General features: G+C 49.6%; 1 protein-coding gene across 1 annotated transcript; it reads left to right on the top strand.

The window, feature by feature from the left end:
- The first annotated feature begins 583 nt into the window (after positions 1 to 583).
- Positions 584 to 22,848, top strand: FBH1 (F-box DNA helicase 1). The gene is made up of 21 exons (XM_035340479.1): positions 584 to 590; positions 1,252 to 1,479; positions 2,384 to 2,925; positions 4,842 to 4,972; positions 5,352 to 5,487; positions 5,723 to 5,913; positions 7,697 to 7,813; positions 9,365 to 9,459; positions 10,767 to 10,935; positions 11,568 to 11,794; positions 12,453 to 12,542; positions 13,168 to 13,254; positions 14,623 to 14,759; positions 15,246 to 15,345; positions 15,815 to 15,936; positions 17,851 to 17,926; positions 18,667 to 18,864; positions 19,500 to 19,622; positions 20,192 to 20,298; positions 21,159 to 21,287; positions 22,336 to 22,848. The coding sequence occupies exons 1-21, from the start codon at positions 584 to 586 to the stop codon at positions 22,438 to 22,440; spliced, it is 3,117 nt and encodes a 1,038-aa protein (XP_035196370.1). The 3' UTR covers positions 22,441 to 22,848.
- The last annotated feature ends 862 nt before the right edge of the window (positions 22,849 to 23,710 follow it).

Here is a 23,710-nt window from a genome sequence, read left to right as displayed (position 1 = left end):
TGGGGGATGAGGGGGGGGGTTTGGGGATTGGGGAGCCCTTGGGGACTGAGGGGGCCCTTGGGGATTGGGGGGAAGCTTGGGGAGTGGGGGGGGGCCTTAAAGGGGGGGGTCCTTAGGGATAAGGGGGGGCCTTAGTAATAGGGGATCCTTTATCAATAGGGTCTGTGGCAATAGGGTCCTTGGCAAGGGGAGGAGGGGGCTTCACAGTGGGGGGGGGGGTCCTTTTTAGCAGGTCCCTTAGCAATTGGGGTGTCTTTGGGGGGGGCTCAGGGGGTCCCTCGGCTGTGGGATGAGGAGGGGGCAGCCCTGAAGCACGGGGGGCACCCCCCAGAGCCGGGGCGGCGGCGCCGGGGCCTTGTGGAAGGGCAAAGGCAGGGAGCCCTTTGCTCTTTGTCTTGGCTCTGGTGCCGACAGAAAAATGTGGGGAAAAGGGGAAAAACGTGGACAATTTGAAGCCCGGAGGGGTCTCATCTTCTATCCTTGGGTTTCTGGGATCAAACCTCACGCTGTGCTCCTGGCACATCGGGGTTTTGACGTCCAAGGCTTGGGGAGCAGAGGTTTTGCCCCCATTTTGCGTGAGACCATGTGGAGTCCGAGCTCTCTGGCTCTGCTATTCTGCTATTCGTAAGAGAATCGGGGTCCTGCCGCGCTCTGCGCCGTTTAAAACGTCCAATTTCAAGCGACGAGCACAAATTTTGAGCATTCACCCCCCTCGCTCGCGGCCTTCCTCGCCTTTCGTTGTCTTCCCGCTGCCCTCGTCCCGTTGCGGGGAGCTCAGCTCCAGCCCCGCAGAGCTGATGTGGACGGAGAGGAGAAACCCCCCCCCACGAAACCCGGGAGCTTATCCCCTGCAGTACAACGCAGTAATGAAGGCAAAGTGAGGGCAGCGAGCGGCTCCTTGTTGGTAACCCTCAGATCAGGAGGAAGCCCGTCCTTTGCGGTGCTTTCGCTTTCCCTTCGTGCCTTTTCCATCAGCGGCAGCTGCATTCTTTGTAGTCCTGCTCCTGCCCGCCGCAGCCGCCTGCCTTTGCTCCTTCAGCCACCAAACGCCCGTGGATTCTGGTTTAACCCCCTCATCTTTTGCTAAAACTTGTCACACGCTGCGGGATGGAGCCGGGAGGGCGCTGGTGCGGGGACTTCAGGCGATTCAGGCTTCAGAAGCTCTGCTTCTGCTGGGGCAAACCCCTGGCTGAGATGCCGGGACCGCCCGACAAAACTTCTGAAAAGAAACTTGTGCGTCTGTTAAAGCAGCGTCTGCGCATTCCTCTCTGCTCACCGTTTTCTTTCTCCTTGTTTTTCATGCTGGCAAAGCAGTGAAGCGATTCAAAAAGCTGCACTTCATGGCTGGCGACTGCAGAGCTTTCGCACAGAGCGCCGAAGGTTTGTCCTCCCTGACGCAGCCCCTGAGTCAAAAACACAGCAGCCGGGACCTCAGCAGGAGCCTCCAGCCCAGCCAGCAGGGAAGGAGGCATCGGAAAGGTACGTTGTTTGCAAGCCCTCTGAAACCTGAAGGATCTGGGGGAGAAAAACTTCAATAAGCTGCTAGCAAACAAGGGTTTTGGGTCAGGTCATCCGTCACCGGACTCTTGCTGGTGGAGGGTAATGCCAGGCACGGTGAGTTCAAACAGGCCTCAGAAATCACTAGGACAGCTTTTTATTTTTTAGCAGCACTTTGCAAACGAGACCTCCTTCATTCATTTCTTCGTCAGCATTCCGAAATGAAATGCGTTAACATCAGCAGTAGCTGCTTGGGATTTATTTTTTTCCCCAAATTTCCTCTTAGCTAAGCGTCGGGTTATGTTGCAGGCCAGGAGGAGGACAGAAGGTGCTGATGAGTTTAGTCAGTGGGCTACACGGGCTGGCTGGCTGGCAGAAAAGGAAGGGAGAAGCTGCTGAGAGCATTCCCTTCCGGAGTTTTGCTTTCCTTTTTGGTCTCCAGCGCTTTCTGGCCTTGCTGCCAGGAAGTATCTGGCAAGAAATGGTTGTTTATCTCTTAAAAGCCTCAGTATCTTATCCTGGGATAGAAGTAGCCCGATACGGACTTGGTGCTGTGATCTTGTCGTGGTGCAGAGCAGCAGCCAAACCCCAGGACCCCCAAATCCTTCTCCGCAAGACTGCTCTCAGCGCGACAGGGCTGCTCTCTTCGCTGTTGCGCAAGAGCCCCTCTACTTCACCTTTTCCTCCTGACCCCTAGCAATAAAGCCTGTCCAGGTCCCTCAAATCCACCCTTGTCCACCCGTCAAATCCGTATCTCATCTATCTGTGAGCTGAGGAATAACTCCCGCCTTCCACAGCCTCTGGTTTCCTCCTTACTTCAGTCAGGAGCAATGTGCTCTGTGCTGCTTCTGATGCTTCGCTGATGCTTTTCCTCCTCTCTCTGTAGCCCAAGGGCAGCAGAAGAGCATCACGGATTACTTCAAGATCTCCCAGACACAGCAAGTACGCGGGGAAAAGAACGTAAGAGTGAAGGAAGAGCTGCTGGACCCTGTTTTCCTCGAAGCCGATGAGTCTTTCAGCAGCGTCTCCACTTTGCTGGAGGCCGGTGGTGGTTCATCCTCCTTTCTGGAGGACGAGGACTTTGTACCCGCTCCCAGGAAAAGCTCCAGAAAACGGCCTCGGTCCACCGCAGCTGCAGGCAGACCCAAGAGAGAGCACGATCTGTGGGGTGAGCCTGAGCAGAAGCCGGCGGTTCACCCCGAACGCGGCCAAATCAAGCCCGAACTCGATGATGTCGAGGTGGAACCGATCCCTGATGCATACTACGGGCTCCTGGGGACTCGCAGCTGGGAGGTGCCTCAGGGAAGCATCAAAGATCTCCCCGCTGAAGTCCTGAGGAACGTCTTCGCTTTCCTGCCGGTGCCTGACCTGTTTCAGAGCGTCAGCCTGGTGTGTCGCTGCTGGAGGGATGTGGTCAGCGATCCGCTGGTAAGCCCTGCTCATTGATTTGGGCCTGGCCTTCTCTGCTGCTCTGTTTTTTCTCAGTGTTGTGGCTTCACGGGATGCTGGAGGTGCATCCCTGCCGTCCGTCTCTCTTTGTCCCTTTAATTCCCTAATGCCCACATCTTTTCCATCCTCTCTTGCTCAATTTTCTGATTTTTTTTCAGCCTTCAGGACTGCAGTGAATACCTCCCCAGATGACATCTCAATACTGGGGTAACTTTCCTTGATGCCCTGTAAATGTCCTGTAAAACTCCCCCAAATCCCCTTTCACCCTTTTCTGTGCGGGTTTTTTAGTTTGTCTGTATTTTTCCTGACAGGGATCATGCAGGAAATTCTGCTTACAGACTGGGCCGTGTCCCTTCACAGCCAGTGCACATCACAGTCCCCAGCCTGTGTGCGTGTCTGTGTGTGTGGTGTCTGTTGTAGGTAAATAGAATCATAGAATCATAGAATATCCTGAGTTGGAAGGGACCCTTAAGGATCATCAAGTCCAACTCTTGACACCGCACAGGTCTACCCAAAAGTTCAGACCGTGTGACTAAGTGCACAGTCCAATCTCTTCTTAAATTCAGACAGGCTCGGTGCAGTGACAACTTCCCTGGGGAGCCTGTTCCAGTGTGCAACCTCTCTGTGAAGAACCCCCTCCTGATGTCAAGCCTAAATTTCCCCTGCCTCAGCTTAACCCCGTTCCCGCGGGTCCTGTCACTGGTGTTAATGGAGAAAAGGTCTCCTGTCTCTCGACACCCCCTTACGAGGAAGTTGTAGACTGTGATGAGGTCTCCTCTCAGCCTCCTCTTCTCCAGGCTGAACAGGCCCAGTGACCTCAGCCGTTCTTCGTACGTCTTCCCCTCCAGGCCTATCACCATCTTCGTAGCCCTCCTCTGGACACTTTCCAACAGTTTCATGTCCTTTTTATACTGTGGTGCCCAGAACTGCACACAGTACTCGAGGTGAGGCCGCACCAGCGCAGAGTAGAGCGGGACAATCACCTCCCTTGACCTACTAGCGATGCCGTGCTTGATGCACCCCAGGACACGGTTGGCCCTCCTGGCTGCCAGGGCACACTGCTGGCTCATATTCAACTTGCTGTCTACCACGACCCCCAGATCCCTCTCTTCTAGGCTGCTCTCCAGCGTCTCATCGCCCAGTCTGTACGTGCAGCCAGGGTTTCCCCGTCCCAGGTGCAGGACCTGGCACTTGCTCTTATTGAACTTCATACGGTTGGCGATTGCCCAGCTCTCCAACCTATCCAGATCCCTCTGCAAGGCCTTTCCACCCTCATTCGAGTCCACGACTCCTCCAAGTTTGGTGGATATAAAATACTTTTACAGGAATGGCTTTTAACTCTGTTTTTACGGAGCTTGGTTCATCGGCAGTCAAAGCCATCACGGTACAAACGGTCACAAACCCTCTGGCCGTTGTTTTGGGGGCAGCAAAGATCTCAGTGTTTCGCTTATAAACCTCCAGCTTGTACAAAAAGGTTGTCTCAGCCTCATTCGGAGTTGGGGGGGGGCTAACCCCAGCCCACGTTTTTGTCGGGTGCTGAGTTCTTCCGATAAATCTGAGTGCACGAGGTAAGATGCCTTTGAGCACTGAAACCCCTCTCAGAGCAGACCTGCACAACAGTGCTGGAAATATCCTCATTCCTTTAACACTTGGACATCTGAAACCAAACTGATGTCGCCCTGTTCCCGTAACTCTAGAAAAACCAGCCTTTTATAGACATGTTGGCAGTCTACAAGGAGCAAGCCCTTCTCTCTTTCCTTCCCCATCTCATGCTAGGTGCCTGTTTCCATCGAGCTACAGGGACTTTTTGAAATTCGGGCCCTCTTTCTGGCTTATTACCAGAAAAGCCTCTTTTTTTTTGGATGAAAGGTGATGATTTGTGTTTCACATTCCAGTTCATTCCTTGGAAGAAGCTGTACCACCGGTACCTGATGAAGGAGGACGTGGCCCTGCGCACGGTTGAGCAGATCCTGCAGGATTTTGCCATAACAAAGCAGCATGAAGGGGCTGTCCTGGGGCTGATCAGGTAAGTCCACTTCAGCGCTTGACTTCGTAGCTGTAGATCCTCAGGCCTCTTTGCGTTGGGTCTCATCCCGTTTTTATCCTGTGAATTGCCAGAAGAGAAGTGGGTTTGTCTTCTAAACAGATAGATCTACAGAGATATGAGGAAGGAGGAATTATTTTAACAGTAGAAATCACCAGGGCTGGTATAGAATTAGGGCAAAAAAGCACCACCTTCTTCCTCTTCTTTGCTGAGAGCTCAGGTAACGAGCTTGGATGCCAGCACCCGACAGGCGAATCCCCAGCTAAAAAAAATCGTGTTGTTTTGCTTTGGAGAGGGCATTTTCCTGCAAGCTCACTTGGTAATGCTTATTTACACACGCTGCTGCTCCCATTCTGTGCAGGTACGTCTCCGCCGTTCCCACCAACAGGAAGGTAGATCCCGGCGTGGTTCTCCCACTCCTGAGGAGTCATCACCTCTTCTCCCAGGCCGAGGTCTGCATCGCCAACACGCTGCCACACTTACGGAGCAGGACGGGGGTAGGTTTTATTCCTCTCCTTCATCCCCAACAGCTGCTGGTACGTTGAGGTTGTATCTGCCCTCTAGAAGTTTTCCCTCTGGAGTTTTACTCTGTGCTGTTCAGGGTGACTGAAGACAATTTAACTATTCATCATGGCATAAGTGGTGTTTTTTTTTTCACTTTGAAGCGGGATTTACCTGTTTCTAAAGGTTCAAAGCTTTTTGCTCAGTCTTCCTTGTTGTTCCCTGCACCAGCCTGAGAACGTGTGGGCCATAATCACAGCTATGGTGCTTTTCTCCGACAACATCCGCGATATCCAAAAGCTGATAGCATGTCTGCAGAGACCCTGCTCCGCCCTGTCCGTCGTGGACGTGACCGAGATACTTTACTGCATAGCCACGCTGCTGTATGCCATGAGAGAGAAGAGCATTGCCATCACTAACAGGTGAGGAGTGGAGAGCTGCTTCCTGCCTCACTGCCCCCTTCAAGGCACGGCAATATACGCCGTGAATATATGCTCGTGGGCAGTTCTTTTCCTGTCGGCTGGGGCTCTCCCGTTCACGCAGTTTCTCAGGATCATTGTGTACAACCGTAGCTTTCTGCAGGAACGTTTGGGAGCGTTGCCTTTAGATTTGCTGTAATTCCTGGACCGTTTCAGAGTCCACTTGTTTTTCAGAAGGTAGTGTTCAAGAAAAATAACTTTTTTTTCAGAAATCAAACGGGGTTTCAAAGCAACTGTAGAAATTTCTGCTTAGAATTAGCTATGTATCGGTTAAAACAATGCATTTATTATTTTCTTGAGACTAGTTACTCATTTCTGTTGTCTTAAATGATGCTACAAGCCCTCCAGTGGCTGTGCTTAGCAGTCCTCTGGCCACAGAGGTGCTTGGTAATGCAGGTTTGAGCCCACAGGTTGCTTCAGAATTGCAGTGAGGGTGAGGTAAGGATTAAGGACACACATAAATTTGTGTAAGAAGACTGGGAAGGAACTGCACTGGATAACAAACCTATAGCCAGAAAGACGACGGTTCTGTAAGTTGCCCTCTGCAAGTCCTAGTCCAGCCTGGCATGGACACAGCAGAGTTCAAACCAGGGAAATCAGGATGTTTGTTTGGCCTCTCAGTGACTGCTAATTGCCAGCTAAAGTCATTAACTTGAGTAAACATCTGTGGAAGATGTGGCAGACAGAGGGCGTCCCTCACCAGTAGTCAAAGTCACCCACATCCCGTCTCCACCTCCTCGAAAAACCTACACCAGCAGAAATACAAATGACCACCTCTCTTCTGCCATTCTCTCTTCAAACCACACCGGGTTTGTGATTATAAGGAGGAAAAATGTCCTTGAGGACCTGCCCGGCACCTATCTGCAGCTCCTAGAGCTACCAGTGAGTCTGAGCGTGCGATTCAACTCACGTGAGACCCAAAGTCTGGGAATCTGCCCTAGAGTCCGGCCCAGGGTGGCAGCTGGTAGGTCCCAGGAACAAAACTGCACTAAAAGAGTTAAACCACAGTAGCGTCAAGCCTGATTCAGGACGGTGAACTTGGAGGGAGGTTAATTTAAAGCCACAGAGTCGCCGGGCTCCTCTCTTTGCAGTAACAAAGCCCCATGAAGCGTTACCAGGGCTAGCACACTTGTATAAAACAATTATATGACAGTTACTGAAACTGATTCACTTCCGAGGTCTAAATTAGCCCCAGGTTCTCTCTCAGGCTGCCCCAGGCTCTTGCTGATGGTGATCTGGCAGAACACAAGGTTCTGTGGACTCTGCTCCCAGTTCATGTTTCCCTGCCAGAGCCTGGAACACAAACTTTGCAAACCCCAATCAGGAGCAAGGGAGAGGCCGCAAACAGAGCTGTCCCCGCAGTGCCTTTGCGGTCACTTTTCAAGGTATCACCAACTGCATTTTGAAATAGTAATACTGGCTTTGCAACCCACGAAAGCGCTCGCTGGAGCTTTCCTCCTGCAGTTTGTTCCAGCGTTGTCTCAGATCTTCGTGCCTGATGCACTGGGGTGTCCTCAGTGCTGCACTGCAGAAAACTTTCTAATGAGCTTATAAAGAAAAGCTGTTGGCTTATTCCTTTCGGAAAAAAATGTTGGGGTCCTACCAGATGCAGGCACTTTGCTGGAAAAGTATTCACGATGTCGATGCCTTTCAGGTGGCTGCCCAAGTTTTAATGTGTTCCTGATGATTTCCCAATGATAGATTCCCTTTTTTTCCTTTCGACCAGGATCCATTACAATGTTTTCTACTGCTTGTATCTGATGGAAAATGCTTCAGTAACTATGCCAGAGATGATACAAGAGGAAACACGGTCTTCACAGTGCAGACAGGACTTCTGGTCCAGGTAATGATACTATAGGTGGTCCCAGAAGGTCACCGGTGGGATGGTGAACCTCAGGTGGGGAGCAAACATCTCCTGGCGAGGCCTAGTTGACAAGACTCCAAGATTCCTAAGGCTTGGGACAAAACCTTACTCCACTCCTTGCCACCTTCTGCCTGAATTCTTAGAGGAAAAAGAAGAGGCAGACCTTAAATCTGGAAAAATGAAACTGCTGAATTCAGAAGCCTTTATTAACCGATGGGGCTACGTGTTGGTGGAACATGGTGATGGCTACTGAAATTTTGCACAGCCTTAATCACCCCGAAATGCCCTCCCAGACTGTGGCTCTCCCTGTGGATAAGAGGCCTTGGAAAGAGGAGAGAATTCATGCGTTAATTTTAACAGCCAGTTCCTCGAGAAGTGCAAGCTGCGGTCATGCAAAATGGGGGCTGGCTTGCCGATGGTGTTACTGTAGAGATGTAAAAAATGTGGGGGCTTTTTATACGAATGTTGTTTTCTGTGAACGGGAGGAAGGAAGACACCAGCTGCAGGATACCTGTTGGATAACTGTTATTTATTAACTGTTACATACACAGATGCTATAAATTATCACTGGCTGGCTACCTAGGAAGGAAGGGAAGGTAGGAGTGTAACAGTTCCAGGGCCTGCAGAGAACCAGGTTGGATGCCCCTTCTGTTGCAGTTATCCTGGGCTGAGTCACTGAGCCTCCTTGTCCTCATCCCCAGTAATATCTTCATCCCTCAGCGAGGCCCAGCAAAGATAAACCCTATAAAATCATTGATGATCCAAGGTGCAACAGCGATAAGAAGCCATAATGAAAAAGAAACCCAACAGATGTTTGGTTTCGCTGCTTCTTGGTTTCTCAGCCCTTTCGCTCTTTCCTTTTTAAGTATTTTTTTTTTTTCCTAAGCAGAAATTTTCTTGTTCAATAAAAAAATAAGTCCTGGGGGGGGCTGCGAAATGTCAAGGATACTTAAAGGAGGCTTCCAACCCTCACACATCCTATGGGGGAGGCCCTGAGAAGAGCTGGTTCGCGCTGATGGCTGATTACAGGTTTCAGAGCTTTATGAATAAAACAATTGCACTCCAGCTGGAAGTGCTGAATGCCTTTCTAAGCATTAATCAGAGCTCTCAACTCCCACGTGAGGCAGGGATAAGTGATGTCCTACACTGAAGAATACGAGAGCCATTTGAGGTACATGCTCCTAAAAGCAACAAAACACCCAAAAGCTAAGCTGCTGTTTGTTTTCAATGAGCCTAAGCCAACGAGGTGCCAGATTCACTTTGAAAGCATGGCTTAGGGCCCTTGAGGAGGTCTTTTCCTATGTAACCTTCCAGAAGGTTTACTTTTTAGTTTTGCACTCTCCAGGCTTTTCTTACTCCGCGGAAGGTGCTGCTTTTCTCATCTGCACAACGACTTCGGTGCCACGTTCCTGCGGGTGGGGTGGGATAAATCTCTCGTGGGTCTCCCAATTAGCCAATTTGGTTTGGAGGTAGGATTTTTCTCCTTATTTCCTTTTGCTCCTTTGCATTCTTTTTCTTTTCATTTTTCAGTAGTTTGTCCGAAGTGAAACTGACTCACGAACAGCGAAGGATTTTGAATCACAAAATTGAGCGTGGCCAAGTGGTGAAAATTATGGCGTTTGCAGGTAAGAGCCAGAAATGATGCTGTAAGAATAAGTGCGTGGCCTCTAATTCTGCTCCTTCCCTCCCTGCTTCTTCTGTCTGAGGAACCAGGTGGATGCCAGGGGATCAGACCTTTAATCACTGCAAAAATCAGAGGAAGCTTTTGCAGAGGAATAGGAACGGTGGCTACCACTGTGCTTGAATGTCGTGTTGGGGCTCAGTGCTGGAAACGAGCGTGTGGGCACTGCTGATGACTGCCCAGAGCAGGTTGTCAGGAAGCCAGGAGAAGAGAAGCGACTCTCCACGTGTTGCTTTGTCGTGTGCTGGGTCTGGTTCTGTCTCCAGGCCACTAGACGGAGTTGCTCTTCCTTGATCAGACTTAGCTCCTCTGTAGGAGCAACACAAGCCAAGAAATCATCTGTATTTGCGCTCTGTTTTGAAAAGAAGAATCAGTTAAAATCAAGGAAGTTTATTTAAAGAGAAAGGGAGAAGTAAACCATCTCCCTTCACCTGCAGAGTTTCCTTTAAAGACACCACGCTGGGGGCTCAGAGCTAATTCCTGTTCTCTGCCAAGTTACACATGCAGCCAAGCAGCACAGTACGGCAGCCGCTGCTGGTGGTTTCTGATGTCTGGAAAAAGCCATGAACTCTTGACAATTCCTACTTAACTGCAGCAAGGAAAAGCAGAAAAAGAGCTCGAGGAGCTGCTGGCAAAAAGTATAAAGCCTCGTAACCCTTCTCCAAATGTGAGGATCCTCGCGAAAGGGTCTGTTAGCTAAATGCAGTGTAAGGGATGCCTCAGAGTGAGCGATTCTGTGGCAGGAAAGCTGAAAGTGTTTCTGCATCTGTGCTCTGCGTACAAGGTCTTGGAAGCACCAGATCCTTCTCTAGGGGGTCCACCAGAGGTTCGGTGCCAAATTCAAACAAGAAATGTGCTGGAAGAAATTTGCCTCGGTGCTCTTCATTTCATGGTCTGGGCTGTATCACCCCATGAATTGGTTAAAAGAGCAATTCTAACAGTTCATTGACCAAGCTTTCTCTCAAGGGGACCGGTATTTTCACACGTGCTGGGAATTCTAGAATATTGGGTAGCAAAATGCTTATTTTTTAAAGCTTTGTGGCTGCGGAATGTGATTTTTCAAAACCGCTCCGCTCCCCGGCTTCTGCTGATTTCGTTGGAGGCGGTGAAGAAATTCCCATCAGCTGCACAAATAACCCCGCTGTGCCACTAGGACAGCAGCAGAGGGGGAAGGTAAAGCTGCTAAAAGGCGGCCGGGTTCGTTCGTTCATTCCTGTGGATGATTTTTGGTTGCTCTCCTCTGTTCTCCAGGTACAGGAAAGACCTCGACTTTGGCCAAGTACGCGGAGAAGTTTGCCGACCTCAACTTCCTTTACGTGTCGTTTAGCAAAGCTGTTGTGGAGAGGGGAAAATCTGTCTTCCCCAGAAACGTTGAGTGCAGGACTTTCCATTCATTAGCATTTGGAAGCGTTGGCAAATAGTGAGTGGGGATTTTCGATTCCTTTGCTGAAGACCAGGGGAGTAGGGAATACATGGCAGGAAAGGAAGGCCTGGTTGTGAAGTTATTATCCACGACTCGAGGAAGCAAAAATAATGGCAGGAAACACTTGATTTCTTTTCCCTGCCACACTCAATTAAGACTCTGAATTGCCTTGTGATTCAGTGGCAAACCCACTCTAAACTTGGCTTTTCTTCAGCAGAGAAGGGGCTTTTGTAACCCGAGTTGTTCTAAGGCTTCAGTTTCCAGCACCACAGGGCTTCTGTTGGGGCATCTCTGCTGCAGACAGAAGGGAAAATGAGCCATGGCCCAAAAGAGGAGAGGAATCCTCCTGCCTGCCTCGGGAAACAATCCGTAATTGCTGGGGTGAACGATGGGAATACCTCTCTGGCTTGGCATTTCATCAATGAAAATCTATAAAATGAACAAGTTTTTGCTTCCATCAATACAGTGAGGATAAATAGGTGCAGATTTGTAAGATGTTCCATTACTAGGTTAAAGGGGGGTATATAAAACAGCTTCTCTGAGTATTACTGTGCAACATGACCTATCTTTTCCAGTAGGCTTTTCATGTATGTTTCAACATCTCTTATTTTCTGTCGTCTGTGGCACAGCTATAAAGAAAAAGGCAAGCTGAACATGTCTAAGCTGACAGCTTATACCATGAGCTTCCTCATCCGGAACCGTGATGGGCAGTCTCGGGTCATAAGAGGAAAAACAGTCTTGCAGACCCTCGAAAACTTCTTTTCCTCTTCGGACGAAGAGATCTGTGAAGAGCACACTCCTATTTGGTTCATAAACACCCACGGAGAGAAAAAACTCGTCAGCCGAGAAGAAAAGGGAGTAAGTACCCATGATGAAAGAAGAGTAGGGCTGCAAGGCGTAGAATATTTCTCTAGGGGCTGTAGTCATCCCTTAGCTCTCATAGTTCATGGGTGTTTGTGCTTCAGCTGTCAGAACTGACTGTCAAAACCTATTCTGGTGACAAACCCAAAGGAACCGGGGCCTGATCCATTCTCACAGCTGGTCTGCAGTTGTTGCTGCCAGCAGGGAATGAATTGTAAGCCTCAAAATATTAAATACCTTTGAACACCTCGCAAGCCGTGCAGAGAAACCCAAATAAATGCAAGGTCTGTGTAAGCGTGCAGAAGGTAGGGGGTCTTGTATCATGCTGCCCTAATAGCTGGACCAAAGGGTTGTTCTTTTCAGGAGGCTGCTGCTGGAAAAGACTGCCATGGGGAGAAGTTAACTGGCAGAGAAACTAAGGAGAAATAGGAGGAGAAAGGCTTCAGAGAACTAGACCTGGCCAGGCTGTATTTTAAGCCAGAAAGAAAAGTTCAATAGGAAGCTGTCTGGAAGGAGGGAAGGAATTTGGGAGGGATATTGCTGCAAGCTGATAGCTTGCCTGTACCAGCTACTCTGCCATCGCAAGGTCTGCTCTGCCTGGACTGTTTTTCTGCTTAAAGCAAACTATCCTGACCTTTCTGTTTACTTTTTCTAGATCAACGTGGAAGAAGCAAAAGAGATATGGCGCAACATGAAGGACCTGAACGGAGATGTAGAGAAGAAATACAAGATAACTTGTGATGGTAAGAGAGTAGAGATGACAAACAGCCTTCAGGTGAAGAGCAGTAATACAAAACTGAACGGATACGTGCTTCTTAGTTCTGGCTGTGTACTAGGAATAAGCTTCAAAAAGCACAGAATTCCTGTTCAGCTGCCACTCTCTCACCAGGGAGCCCAAAAGCAGGAGGTTTACGCTTTTCCTACTTGGCCTCAGAGGTGGTGGAGCTATTTGGTTGTGTGCGATTGGCAGCAAAATTGTGGAGATTCTGTGTCAGACAGAAGGCAGATGAGTGCTGACACCAGCACATCCTTTCCTCTTGCTTCTTGGCATCTGTGAGATAGTGCCAGAGGTGGCTTGTACTGGGGAAAAGCTTCTTCTTTGTCATCTTCTTTGTGCAATTAAGTCATCAGCATAGCTGCCTTCCACCGGTGCAGTCAGGCTGCTTCTTTTTTATTAAAAAAAATATATATATTTCACCCTTTACACAGCCAAAGAGGGACAAGCAACATCTGGGAGCAACAGCATTTTGCAACCCTTCTAAATGTCAGGCGACTTCCAAACAAGGGGTAGAGCCAGAAGTTGCTTTCCTTAAGAGATCCCGACAAGCAGATGAGCTTCTCACTGACGTGCTTTGTCCTTTCTCTCAGGTTATTTGAAACTCTGGCAGCTCAGTAAGCCTCAGCTTTCAGGATACGATGCCATTTTTGTTGATGAAGCGCAGGACTGCACCCCAGGTGAGTGGTGGCAGGAGAGCTGCAGCCTTCCCAAGAACTTTACGCACAGCACATTCGTGCGCTCAGGAAGGGTGGGTGTGAGAAGTAGGACAATTAAAAAAAAATCTGCATTTAAGCATTGACTTGGTCCCAGATCCTTGCAAATTGAGTAAAGCAGCTTGCAGTAGCAGCAGGGTACAGGAAAACATATGCAGCAGCAGAGGGGCAGTAGCTTTTAATAGCTTTGGGCATCCAGACACACCATCCAGCCCATTTTGCTAGCGCTTTGCTTTAACAGCATAGCCAAGGATGTGACTTCTTTCAAAAGCAGAGAGACGCTCAGTGGTTCAGCTACCAGAAGAGCAGAGCTGCTCCATCCCAGCCAGGCACAGCAGGCCGGTCTTGCCAGTTCTTTGCACCGCTCTGGGAGTTTCCTGAGTGTTGGGGTTTAACCCGGCAGACAGCTAAGCACCACGCAGCCGTTTGCTCGGTTCCTCCCTGCCCTCCCACATGGCAGAAAAATCAGAAGAAAAGTTCAGCGACTCCTAGGTTGAGATAAGGACAGTTTAAGAAAGAAAATAAAATAAGTTTAGGAAAAAAAAGAATAAAATAAGAATTAAAAAAAAAAAAAGCACAACTTAATCGCTCACCACTCACCAACCAGTGGCCACTTTGTCCCTGAACAGTGGCAGCTCTTCTGGCCAGCCCCCTCAGTTTTATTGTTCAGCATGACATCTTACGGTATGGAATGTCCCTTTGGCCAGCTGGGGTCAGCTGTCCTTGCTGTGTCCCCTCCCAGCTTCTTGTGCACCCTCAGCTTCCTTGCAGGGCGGTATGAGAAGCTGAAAGTCCTTGATTCAGTGTAAGCACTGCTCTGCAACAACGAAAACATGGGTGTTATCAGCATTATTCTCATCCTAACCCCAAAGCACAGAACCGTACCAGCTATTAGGAGGAAAATTAACTCTATCCCAGCCGAAACCACTGAGCCATGTAGCAGAAAACTGCTGGCTTTCTTTGCCAGAAGTACGAGGAGTAGCTCTCTGTTGTGAAGCAGGTTGAATTGCTTCTGCCAGGGGATCTAAGTAGACTGAACTGTGTGCCGAGGAACACGGGAAGGGGGGTAGAAGATGGTGTTTTCAGCAGCTGTTAGGGTTCATCGGAGCATCTCCCACGTGTATTCTATGGATACTGGGACTTGGGGGATTTGGCTGGGCGTTCACAGCTGTGCGTGGTGCAAGCATGTCTCCTGCAGCTGTGCTGACCTCATCTTAAATGCCATGAGTTGTCAGGAAAGAGATCTTGCCTCGATACAGGCACACGATCATTCACAGTTCCCTCTTGCTTTACGAGCAGGCTCCCCTTTAATTCTCTGATGTTTTCCCGCAGCCATCGTGGATGTTGTGCTCTCACAGACGTGTGGGATAATCCTCGTAGGAGACCCTCACCAGCAGATCTATAGCTTCCGAGGCGCCGTCAATACCCTCTACACGGTGCCTCACACCCACATCTACTACCTGACCCAGGTAAGATGAGGATCTGCTGTTCTCTTTCTCGGGTCGGATGCCAAATGCAGTGGAAGATGTCTCATGCCCTTCTTCAGAAGGCGTCCAGCTGCCAAACTTCTTGAGTTCACCATCGTGGAGTATTTGCTGCTGCTGGGTTAGTGGTGTACTCTTCAAACTCTGCACCCAGTGTGCCTCTTACTGGAGTGATCCCACCTCGGGGTTAGGAAAGGGGTAGTGGGGTATTGGTTTTTGGCCTGATTAGCAATGCAGCTACACAATTTTCACAGCTAACATCAGGGACGAACCTTTAGGACTCTTTGCAGAATGAATCAGATTAAAACAAGGCAGCCTGGAATGGCTGTGGGGGAATTTGGGTGCTTTTTCTATGAGAAATATCGTCCAGAAGGTTGATGGAAGTTGTATTCTCTCTATATAGCAATACTTTTGTAGGTTATAACAACTTTCTCTTTTCCTGCTTTCTATTTCCTTCCCTTTTCCATGTAGAGTTTCAGATTCGGTCCTGAAATAGCTTACGTTGGAGCAACCATTCTGGATGTCTGCAAGAGCGTCAGGAATAAGACGTTAGTGGGTGGAAACCAAGAGGGTAAGCTGTGTCGGAGTCAGCTCTCTTCAGCACCTGAGAGTCCCAGAGCTACCAAAGCTTAGAATCATAGAATCCCAGAATGGTTTGGGTCTGAAGGAACTTAAAGATGATTCAGTTCCATGAGGGACAGAGACACCTCCCAGCAGCCCGGGCTGCCCCAGCCCCATCCAGCCTGGCCTTGGGCACCCCCAGGGATGGGGCAGCCACAGCTCCTCTGGGCAGCCTGGGCCAGGGCCTCACCGCCCTCATAATAAAGAATTTATGTCTCCCGGGAGCCTTCTCTTCTCCAGGCTGAGCACCCCCAGCCCCCTCAGAGGAGAGCTGCTCTGGCCCCCTGATCGTCCTCGTGGCCTCCTCTAGACTCGCTCTAATAAGCCTGTTTTAGGATTAATCCTGATTTACGAGCATCTTTGCTTTTTAAATATCTGCTTTCCAAGTGCCCTGGCTAACTGGGAATTTCTTTGCGCAGGTGATGTGAGAGGCAGCATGAAAGGGAAGATAACAATCCTATCACGAAGCAATTTTAATGTGTTCGAGGATGCTGTGAGGCTCACTGGGAGACAGCGGCAGGTTAAAATCCGCGTGATTGGGGTAAGGAGAAATTGCCATTGCATCTTTTATGTCCCCAGGCCTGTAGCAGTGACACCTTTGTAGGTCTTGAAATGAGCGTGGTCGCTGTTGTCCTTAGCACCCAGGTTTAAAATTAACACTCAAGGAGAAAGCCTGGTTGTTTGGAGCAGCTGTTCCTCAAACCCATGCAAGCGTGGCTCCCTTTTTAGGATCATCTTTCTGTGCGGTGTGGCCTCTTATTTCATCAGGTTCACGTGAGGCAGCAGCAGCTCCAGTCTGCTGAGCAGGGTGAGGGAAGAGAGATACATGGCTGCAACACGTCACTGGGACTGTTGGCATTAGATGGCGTGCTGCTAATTGCCTTTGGCTGCTGGCAGCATCACAGCGATCCTGTATTAGGGAAATAAAAATCAGCTCTAATTGCAGGCTGAGTGTAAGCACCCTCCTCGTCTCTGCCAGCAAGGTAAGGCAAGCTGTGCCCTCAGAGAATAAACATTTTTCAAGCTCTCTTGTGAGACAAAGAGAGCGGTTGAAGCTGGAGGTGACCCTGGGGCTTGTAGATGCAGTGATCACTCCTAATTTCCAGTCCTGTGGTGGGCTGGTCTCAGGCTCGATATACCCAGGAAAGCCTGGGTAAGCTGGCTGGTGAGGGGAGTTGAGATTTCCAGCAATGCTGAACCCTAAACCCTCGAGGAAGCTAAGCTAAGGCTGCACCTAGCTACCCTTCACCTTTCTCTGACTTCTGTCACTTCCATCTCACTTTTATTTCCACATCAGTATGAGTGTTAATGTTCTTCAAGCCATGCGCTTCTAGAGTAGTTCAGCATCTGGAAGATAAACGTATTTGATAATAAATCTGAAACTGAATAAATTGGAGTCCTTCTCATAGGGCCTTCATTAGGGACAGGTAAAATTCTGATCTTCTTAGCTCTGTGGGTTGAGATATCACCTCTGAAAGATTCACTGGAAAGCTCAGAGCAACTGAATCTTCACAGTTCTGAGGTCTGCACTGAATTTTCATCTGCCAAAAGCACCCATCTATCTGAAGCAGGAGCCCGTGTGTGCAAGCCCGCAGAAATTCACGTGCTTAAGTTGCAGGGACCTTTTAACAATTTCAGAAACGTCAGAAGAATCCTTAAGTCTTCAAATTCGGCAACACAGAGAGCTGTGATTTAATCTGCGATGTTGTTCTGCACCTAGAAATGTGAAAGCACAGAGAGAACGAACAGTTGTCCTAGCGCTGAAAGTGTCTGAGGAAGAAGCTGGTGTTCTGAATTTTAGGCTCTGAATTTTAAGTTCTTTATTTTTTTTTTTCTCTTTCTACTGGGAAGTTGCGTTTTGGGATTGAGGAAATGCTCGAACTGAGTGCCCTGCAGCAAAACTCTCATCTGTCCTTGCGGTTTTAGCGTTGTGGAGTGAGAAGAAGTAAGCTAAGACTGAGGCCTTTGAGAGGACAAAAGAAAAGAAATTGGGAAACAAGGAGGGGGAAATACTTACTTTCTGAAAGTAAATATTGCCAAAGCGAAGCATTTTGGTTTGCTTTACATTGCTGAAACATCTACAGGCTGCTTATCAAGCTCGTCTTCCTTGCGGTGGTCCATCATTTCAGGAAAGAGGCTGCAGCAGGCTCCTGCAGAACAAAACCAAGTCCGTAGGCCAGGAGCATTTACAGCACAACAGATATCTGAAGTTTGTTTTAACAAAGCGATGCGCAGCTGTTAGAAGCGAAAACGAACAAAACATTACACTTTTTGTTAGTGAAAATTACAGGAATAATTTTCCCTCTGCATCTTCAACACATTTCCTTTATTCCCTCCCTCTTCACGTCAATAACCACCGGGCCCTGTTGGCTTATCTAGAAACTCTAGGCAGCACTTTTACTTGTGTATTTTAAAACAAATTGTTGTGGTTTTTTTTTGGTTTTTCTTTTCCCAGGGGCTTGCCTGTTTTGGCCTGAGCAGGATTTATGATATTTGGAAGCTCAGTCAACCCGCAGACGAGCGGAAGAAAGGTGAGTACATCCTCACCCTTCTTTCTGTGAGCCTCCCTCCAGCAGCACTGATGTTTTAGTGCAATGGAAGGCTTCTTGGTGTTTTATTTTATATTTCCTCAGGCCAACGTGGCCTGGCTGGTATTAATACCAGAGAGGCAGAACCTGGGGGGTCTGTGTTATGCAGCCCCTCTGCCATGCCTTGAGTATAAGAGACCGATAAACTGCTCTAAACTGATAGGTTGGGATTTTTTTTCCCTTTTTGTTTTCTGATTTAATTTCATTTTTCATTTGTCAAAAGGCTTTTCCTGTTTGGTTGGCTGTTGTTTTCTCTGCCACGTGGTTCCTTTTCTCTCGGGGGTTATCGTTTAGGAAATGAGTCATTCATTTAAAGTCTCCCCCTGCCTTGGCAGCGATTTGTGTGCATTGTTAGGTACAGAGCAGAGAACAACAAACGAGTTACTGAACTGCTGGGGGCGTGTGATTGATTATCTACATGTTGTTACTGGTCCTGGAATATGAGACACTTGGAAAACTCCTCGATATCTGGGTAAAAAGAGGGAATAATGCAGGTTGGAAGGGCCCTAGGGCTGTCTGAGTCCCTGCTCCAGGCTCTAAAAGTCCCATTAGGGCCTTTTCAGACTGCTCAGTTTTTCCCCTCAACTCTGCATTTTTTACTCCGAAATCTGATCAAAAATCAAAAATGCCTTTTATTAAATGTGCCTGTAAAGTAAACGTGTCGTCTTCTACGTTCTCCTCAGCAAACCTTGTCATAAACGACCCCTTTATCCGAAGATGGGAGGAAACCAAGGGCTTCATCGGGTTGAAGGACTACGCAACACGCATCGATGACAAGGAGCTGCAAGTGAAGATTGCGATAGTGGAGAAATACAAAGAGAGGATGCCTGAGCTGGTGCAGAAGATTGAGAGCCGCCACGTGTCACGAGAAGCTGCGGCAGGTAAAGCCGAGGCGTGTCTTAGAGAAACAAACTCGGGTCCTTTTTTCCCTCCAGCTTCGGTGCTGGATCCACCTCATTCTGCGCAGAGGCTGCGTTTGGGTTAAGCCAGCCTTTTAGGGAGAAAGGGAGGAGAACAGCAGCTTTCAGGGTACATCTGGGGCTCCAGGTGGAGTTCAGGGCAATAAATCTGCCACCAAAGGATTGCTTAAGGCGGCTTCGCTAGAGGCAAATAAAGCTTGGGATGTGGCATTTTTTGCAGATGGAAAGCCCCAGGGTTTTATGCTCTCCTTGTGATTCCTGTTGTAGTTGCCCTCCAACTTGCTGACACAAGTTTGGGACTGGGAGGACAAAGCAATCGTGCTGAAAACTCATCAAATAAAGAGTGTTCTTTTTCGGGAGCTGGGGCTGTGGTTCGGGCTGCTGGTAACCAGACGTTTTCCCTGGCAGGGAAGTTGTCTGTAGCAGTCTAGATTCCTGTCGGCAGTGCTTCGCTTCCACTTTGTGCTGGGGGAGAGGTGCAATGAATGCAGAACGAAATCAATTCCTTTGATTCGGTGCCTTGTGAAATGAAGACACCGCTTTTGCTGCAGCGACTGATACTTTGCCCTTCTTGTTCCTGCTCTAATTCCTTGCAGATTACATCATAGGCACTGTCCACCAAGCCAAAGGCCTGGAGTTTGATACGGTGCTGGTTGCGGATGACTTCGTCGGCACGCTGAACGCCGTTCGCGACGACGGAATACCGAACGCCCTTATCGGTAAGGGAACGCCTGCTAGGGGCACCCATCCTGACCTGGAAGTGGGAAAGCAAAAGTGTGCTGCTGGTGCTGGTCCTGCACGTGCGAGCTTCTCAGCACTGGCTGTCCTAGTGCTCGCTGCTCTCGCGGTTTCCTCCTGGCAACACAGAGGGGCCGCACTCGGGAGAGACGCTCTTGTCTTTAGGTGTCACGAAGGAAAAGCTTTGGGAGAGCAGCTCTCTTCCCAGTAAGTGGAGACGAGCCAGCAGAGTAAATCTAGCTCAGCCGATGACACAGAAACTCCCCCAGCGCTGAATCTGCGCCTGGGGAGGTGGAGAAACGCGTAGCGGTGAGCTGCTCCTCTGGGCATGCAGAATCCTGCCCTTACCTCGAGGGGAGAAGGTGAAATGAGGCCAGAGCTTTCAGTGGTGCCCAGAACTGCACGGCAAACCCAGGAGGGTGCTGCTCTGCAAGCCCGTGCTCTCCCAGAGCGGGGGGCATCCTTCCAGGAGCGCTAGCTGAAGCATCAGAGTGGCAGAGCTGTTCATTCACGTTTTCTCGAGCCATCGGTTATCTTTCCTCCGATCTAGGCATGTATCCTGAGGATGAATGGAACCTGCTCTACGTGGCGGTGACACGTGCAAAGAAATGTTTGTTAATGTCCAAGTCCCTGAAGATTATTTTGGCGTTGGCTGGGGTAAGCGAAATCTCTCCAAAGTAAAAAATACCTTGAAAAGGGAATTCAGGGCCCTGCTACCTGCACTTCGTAGGGGCTGCACCAAAGCAAGCTATCAGTTTGCCAGAGCAGCACTGCCTGGGAGCTGCAGCGGTGCCTCAGCCTCTGTGTGCATTGCAGAGGCAGAGCAGCAGGAAAGAGCAAGTTCCCACTGTCCCTGCAGGGTTTGGGGTCTGGAGGTAGTTCTACGAGCGACGACGTCTTGGGCAGGATGGGTTGCTGCCAGTTTCAAAAAGCACCTACAAAATCTGCTCGTCTCTGATCATAAAATTTACAGGGCCTGTGTGTGGTGGAGGAGCATTAAGTGAGATTCATCCTCAGATTCATGCTGATGGTAGATTTTGACTTCCTGGCTTGTGCTGTAGCAGACAAATAGCTGAGGACACTTTTTGTCCTCAGTTCCCACTGCTCCCTACTGCGCTTTTGGTAGCAAGACACAAGGTTGCAGTGGTGCAGCATTTTTCCACGGTCCTTTGGGGTGTTGTCCTCCAAGGAGTCTGCCTTCTTATCTCAGCACAAGCGTGTAGGTTCCCTTTTCTGTCTGCACTTTTTGCCAGCTTCCTTCCTTTCCAGCTTTCACTTCCTTCCTTGAAAGCTGCCATGAATTCTGCTCGGTTCTGTTGTCACTGTTTTTTTTTTTTATTATTATTATTTTGTCACTGGGATTTGGGGTGTTTTTTGTTTGTTTCTTTGTTTGTTTGTTTGTTTGTTTAATAAGCCATGTTGCAAGTCACTTCCCAGGGGGTTAAAAACAAAAACAGAAAACCTGTTCCAGTCTCTCAGCTCCCTGGAAATGTTGTTCCCTTTTTGTTGTTCCTTAGGAGCATTTCCTTCGCGTGGAGCTGTTGAGCAAGGCTGCGAAGGATGGGGCTGCAGTCACCTGTTCTGTGCCACAGTGCGCGCAGCCCCTGCAGTCCAGGCTGGTTGTGAAGAGGCTGCCTTTGACTTACGTACGTCTCCTCCGATCTCCTCTCTGCTTCTTGGTCTTGACCAAACCCACCGAGGGCCCCTGAGGTCGTGTGTTTAAACGAGGAGCCTCCACAAGCTGCTCCTTGTCACGGGGTGGCCACGCTCGGTCACTGCTCTGAGCTATCACAAGGGGAGGGACAACTTCAGTGCTCAGCTTGCGTGGAAGTGAGCAGGGAAAGTCCCGTGGCTGGATCCCATGGTTCAGCCCCTTACTTCTGCTCACAGCCCAGTCTTGTAACTGGGGACGACTTCCTGAGTGCATGATTCAGGGCGGTGCTGGGGTTCCTGCAGTCTCTTAAGTCTTTACCTCTTCTAATTTTGGTCTCGGGTGGAGCCACTTGGGGGTTTTGTTGTGTCATGGCCCATTTCTTACTCTGCAGAGGCCATCAAACACCCACCTAGAGATTAGCGGGGCACCCTGTGTCCCTGCCAGTGGCCGTACGTGAACTGGCGCGAAGGTGGCAACCTGATTTTTCCGCCCAGTTTTGGTTTCAGTTCCACTTTGTGGCCCTGGGGTTGGTCCTCACCCAGCAAGCTCTCCTAGCGCCAGGATCCGCAAGCAAGCAGTAAATCTGGTGGAGCTCCACTGCTGGGACTAGAGATAGCAGATGGCTCCAAGCCATGAGCAGGGGAGGCGAGCAATGAGAAGGGCAGTGCGTGACCCTAAAGGAGGCAAGCTGACTGAGATGGGCCCAGCCTCGGTATCAGCTCCTGGCTCACAGGCAGGATTCACTCCCTAGCATTGTAAGGAGCCATGCACATTTACGGGAGGAGATCACAGAACCATAGAATCTTAGAATCATAGAACATTTACGGAGGAGATGCCAGCTGGCAGCCTCCTGCTTCACCAGAGAAAACCTGAGTGGGGACATTTGGCTGCAGCTATTAAGCAAACTGTCCCAGAATGGATTTCTTTGGTGGCAGGAGATACTTCGGGCACATCCCTGCTGTCTTTCCTGGACGAGGCTGGGAGCAGAGGCTGTGCTCCTCCAGCCGTAGCATCCTCTTAAATCTCTCTTTCCCTTGCAGAGCAATGGCAGCACGGATGCAGGTGGGTACCTTTGCTACTCGTGTGCGCAGAAGCGTTTTGGAACCATGACATCTCTGGCCTCCTTCCCAGCACTTCAGGAATAACACATCCTGACGTAATGAAGCCTTCCGGCTCCAAAAGCCCTTGCTTCACCCTGGAGCCATTCTGGCCAGTTTTCACATCCAGGCTCCTTATCAGGTGGATTTTGGGAGCAGGATTTTGGACCAGCTCCAGGAGGAATCTTCCAGGTCCTCTGCAAGGAGGCGCAAGACTTTTTCTCAAGCCCTCCTTCAGGAGCTGGTCAGCATGGCCTGCACCATTGCACAGAAGAATATTCACAGTGTAAACTCTACAGGACAGGACTGCTGTTTTTTCATTTGAGCATTACCATCCATTCCTCTGTCACCAGGAAAATACTCCCAGTGACAAAGCTGCTGGGGTTTTCCTGACTCTTCCGTCACATCGTACCTCAGGAAAATCCTTCTCACCCAACAGAGGAGGAATGTGATGCCTAAAAGTACCCCGTGAAACCTTCTATTCCTAGAAAATGAACCTTTTCCTGGAGCCTGCTTTAATGGGAAAGCAGGGAAGAAGGAAATCAGTCATAACCTCTCCCAGTTGAATTAAAGGAATTTTCCTTACTTGCAGCCAAGAGGTTTCCCCAGACTTCACATCTCTTCTCCCTGCAGCAAAGCATAAGGGGAGGAGAGGCGGCACCTGAAGAACTGCTGTGGTTTGATTCTGGTCTAACACAGATGATCAGAGTGAAGCTGGAGAGCATTTTTTAATACTGAGATAAAATTTGTCACAACGAAAGCCTTAATGCTTTTTCTCTTCAGTTAAGAAGTCACCCCGAGTTGTGTTTCTTTACCAGCCATCCCGGTAGCAATGGTACCAGCAGCGTGGTGGCCTTGTCAACCAGAGGGTGGCTTATGCTGTCCGTGTGAAGACAGATTCAGAGAAGCAGAGTTGGAAGGGACCCACAAGGATCATCGAGTCCAACTCCTAGGTCCCCAAAGGACCACCCCAAAATCAGACCCTGAGTCTGAGAGCGGTGTCCAAACACTTCTTGAACTCTGTCAGGCTCGGGGCCGTGACCATATCCCTGGGAACCTGTCCCAGTGCCCGACCACCTCTGGGTGCAGAACCTTTCCCTAACCCCAGCCTGACCCTCCCCTGTCCCAGCTCCATGCTGTTCCCTCAGGTCCTGTCGCTGTCCCCAGAGAGCAGAGCTCAGCGCCTGCCCCTCCGCTCCCCTCGTGAGGGAGCTGCAGGCCGCCATGAGGCCTCCCCTCGGCCTGCTCTGGGCTGGGCTGAAAAACCAAGGGTCCTCAGCTGCTCCTCACACTTCTTCCCCTCTAGACCCTTCCCCAT

This window comes from Oxyura jamaicensis, chromosome 1, assembly GCF_011077185.1.
Source record: "Oxyura jamaicensis isolate SHBP4307 breed ruddy duck chromosome 1, BPBGC_Ojam_1.0, whole genome shotgun sequence".
Classification (NCBI taxonomy): Eukaryota; Metazoa; Chordata; class Aves; order Anseriformes; family Anatidae; genus Oxyura; species Oxyura jamaicensis.
The sequence above is the reverse complement of the archived record's forward strand: the minus strand, read 5'-3'. Positions and strand labels throughout refer to the sequence as shown.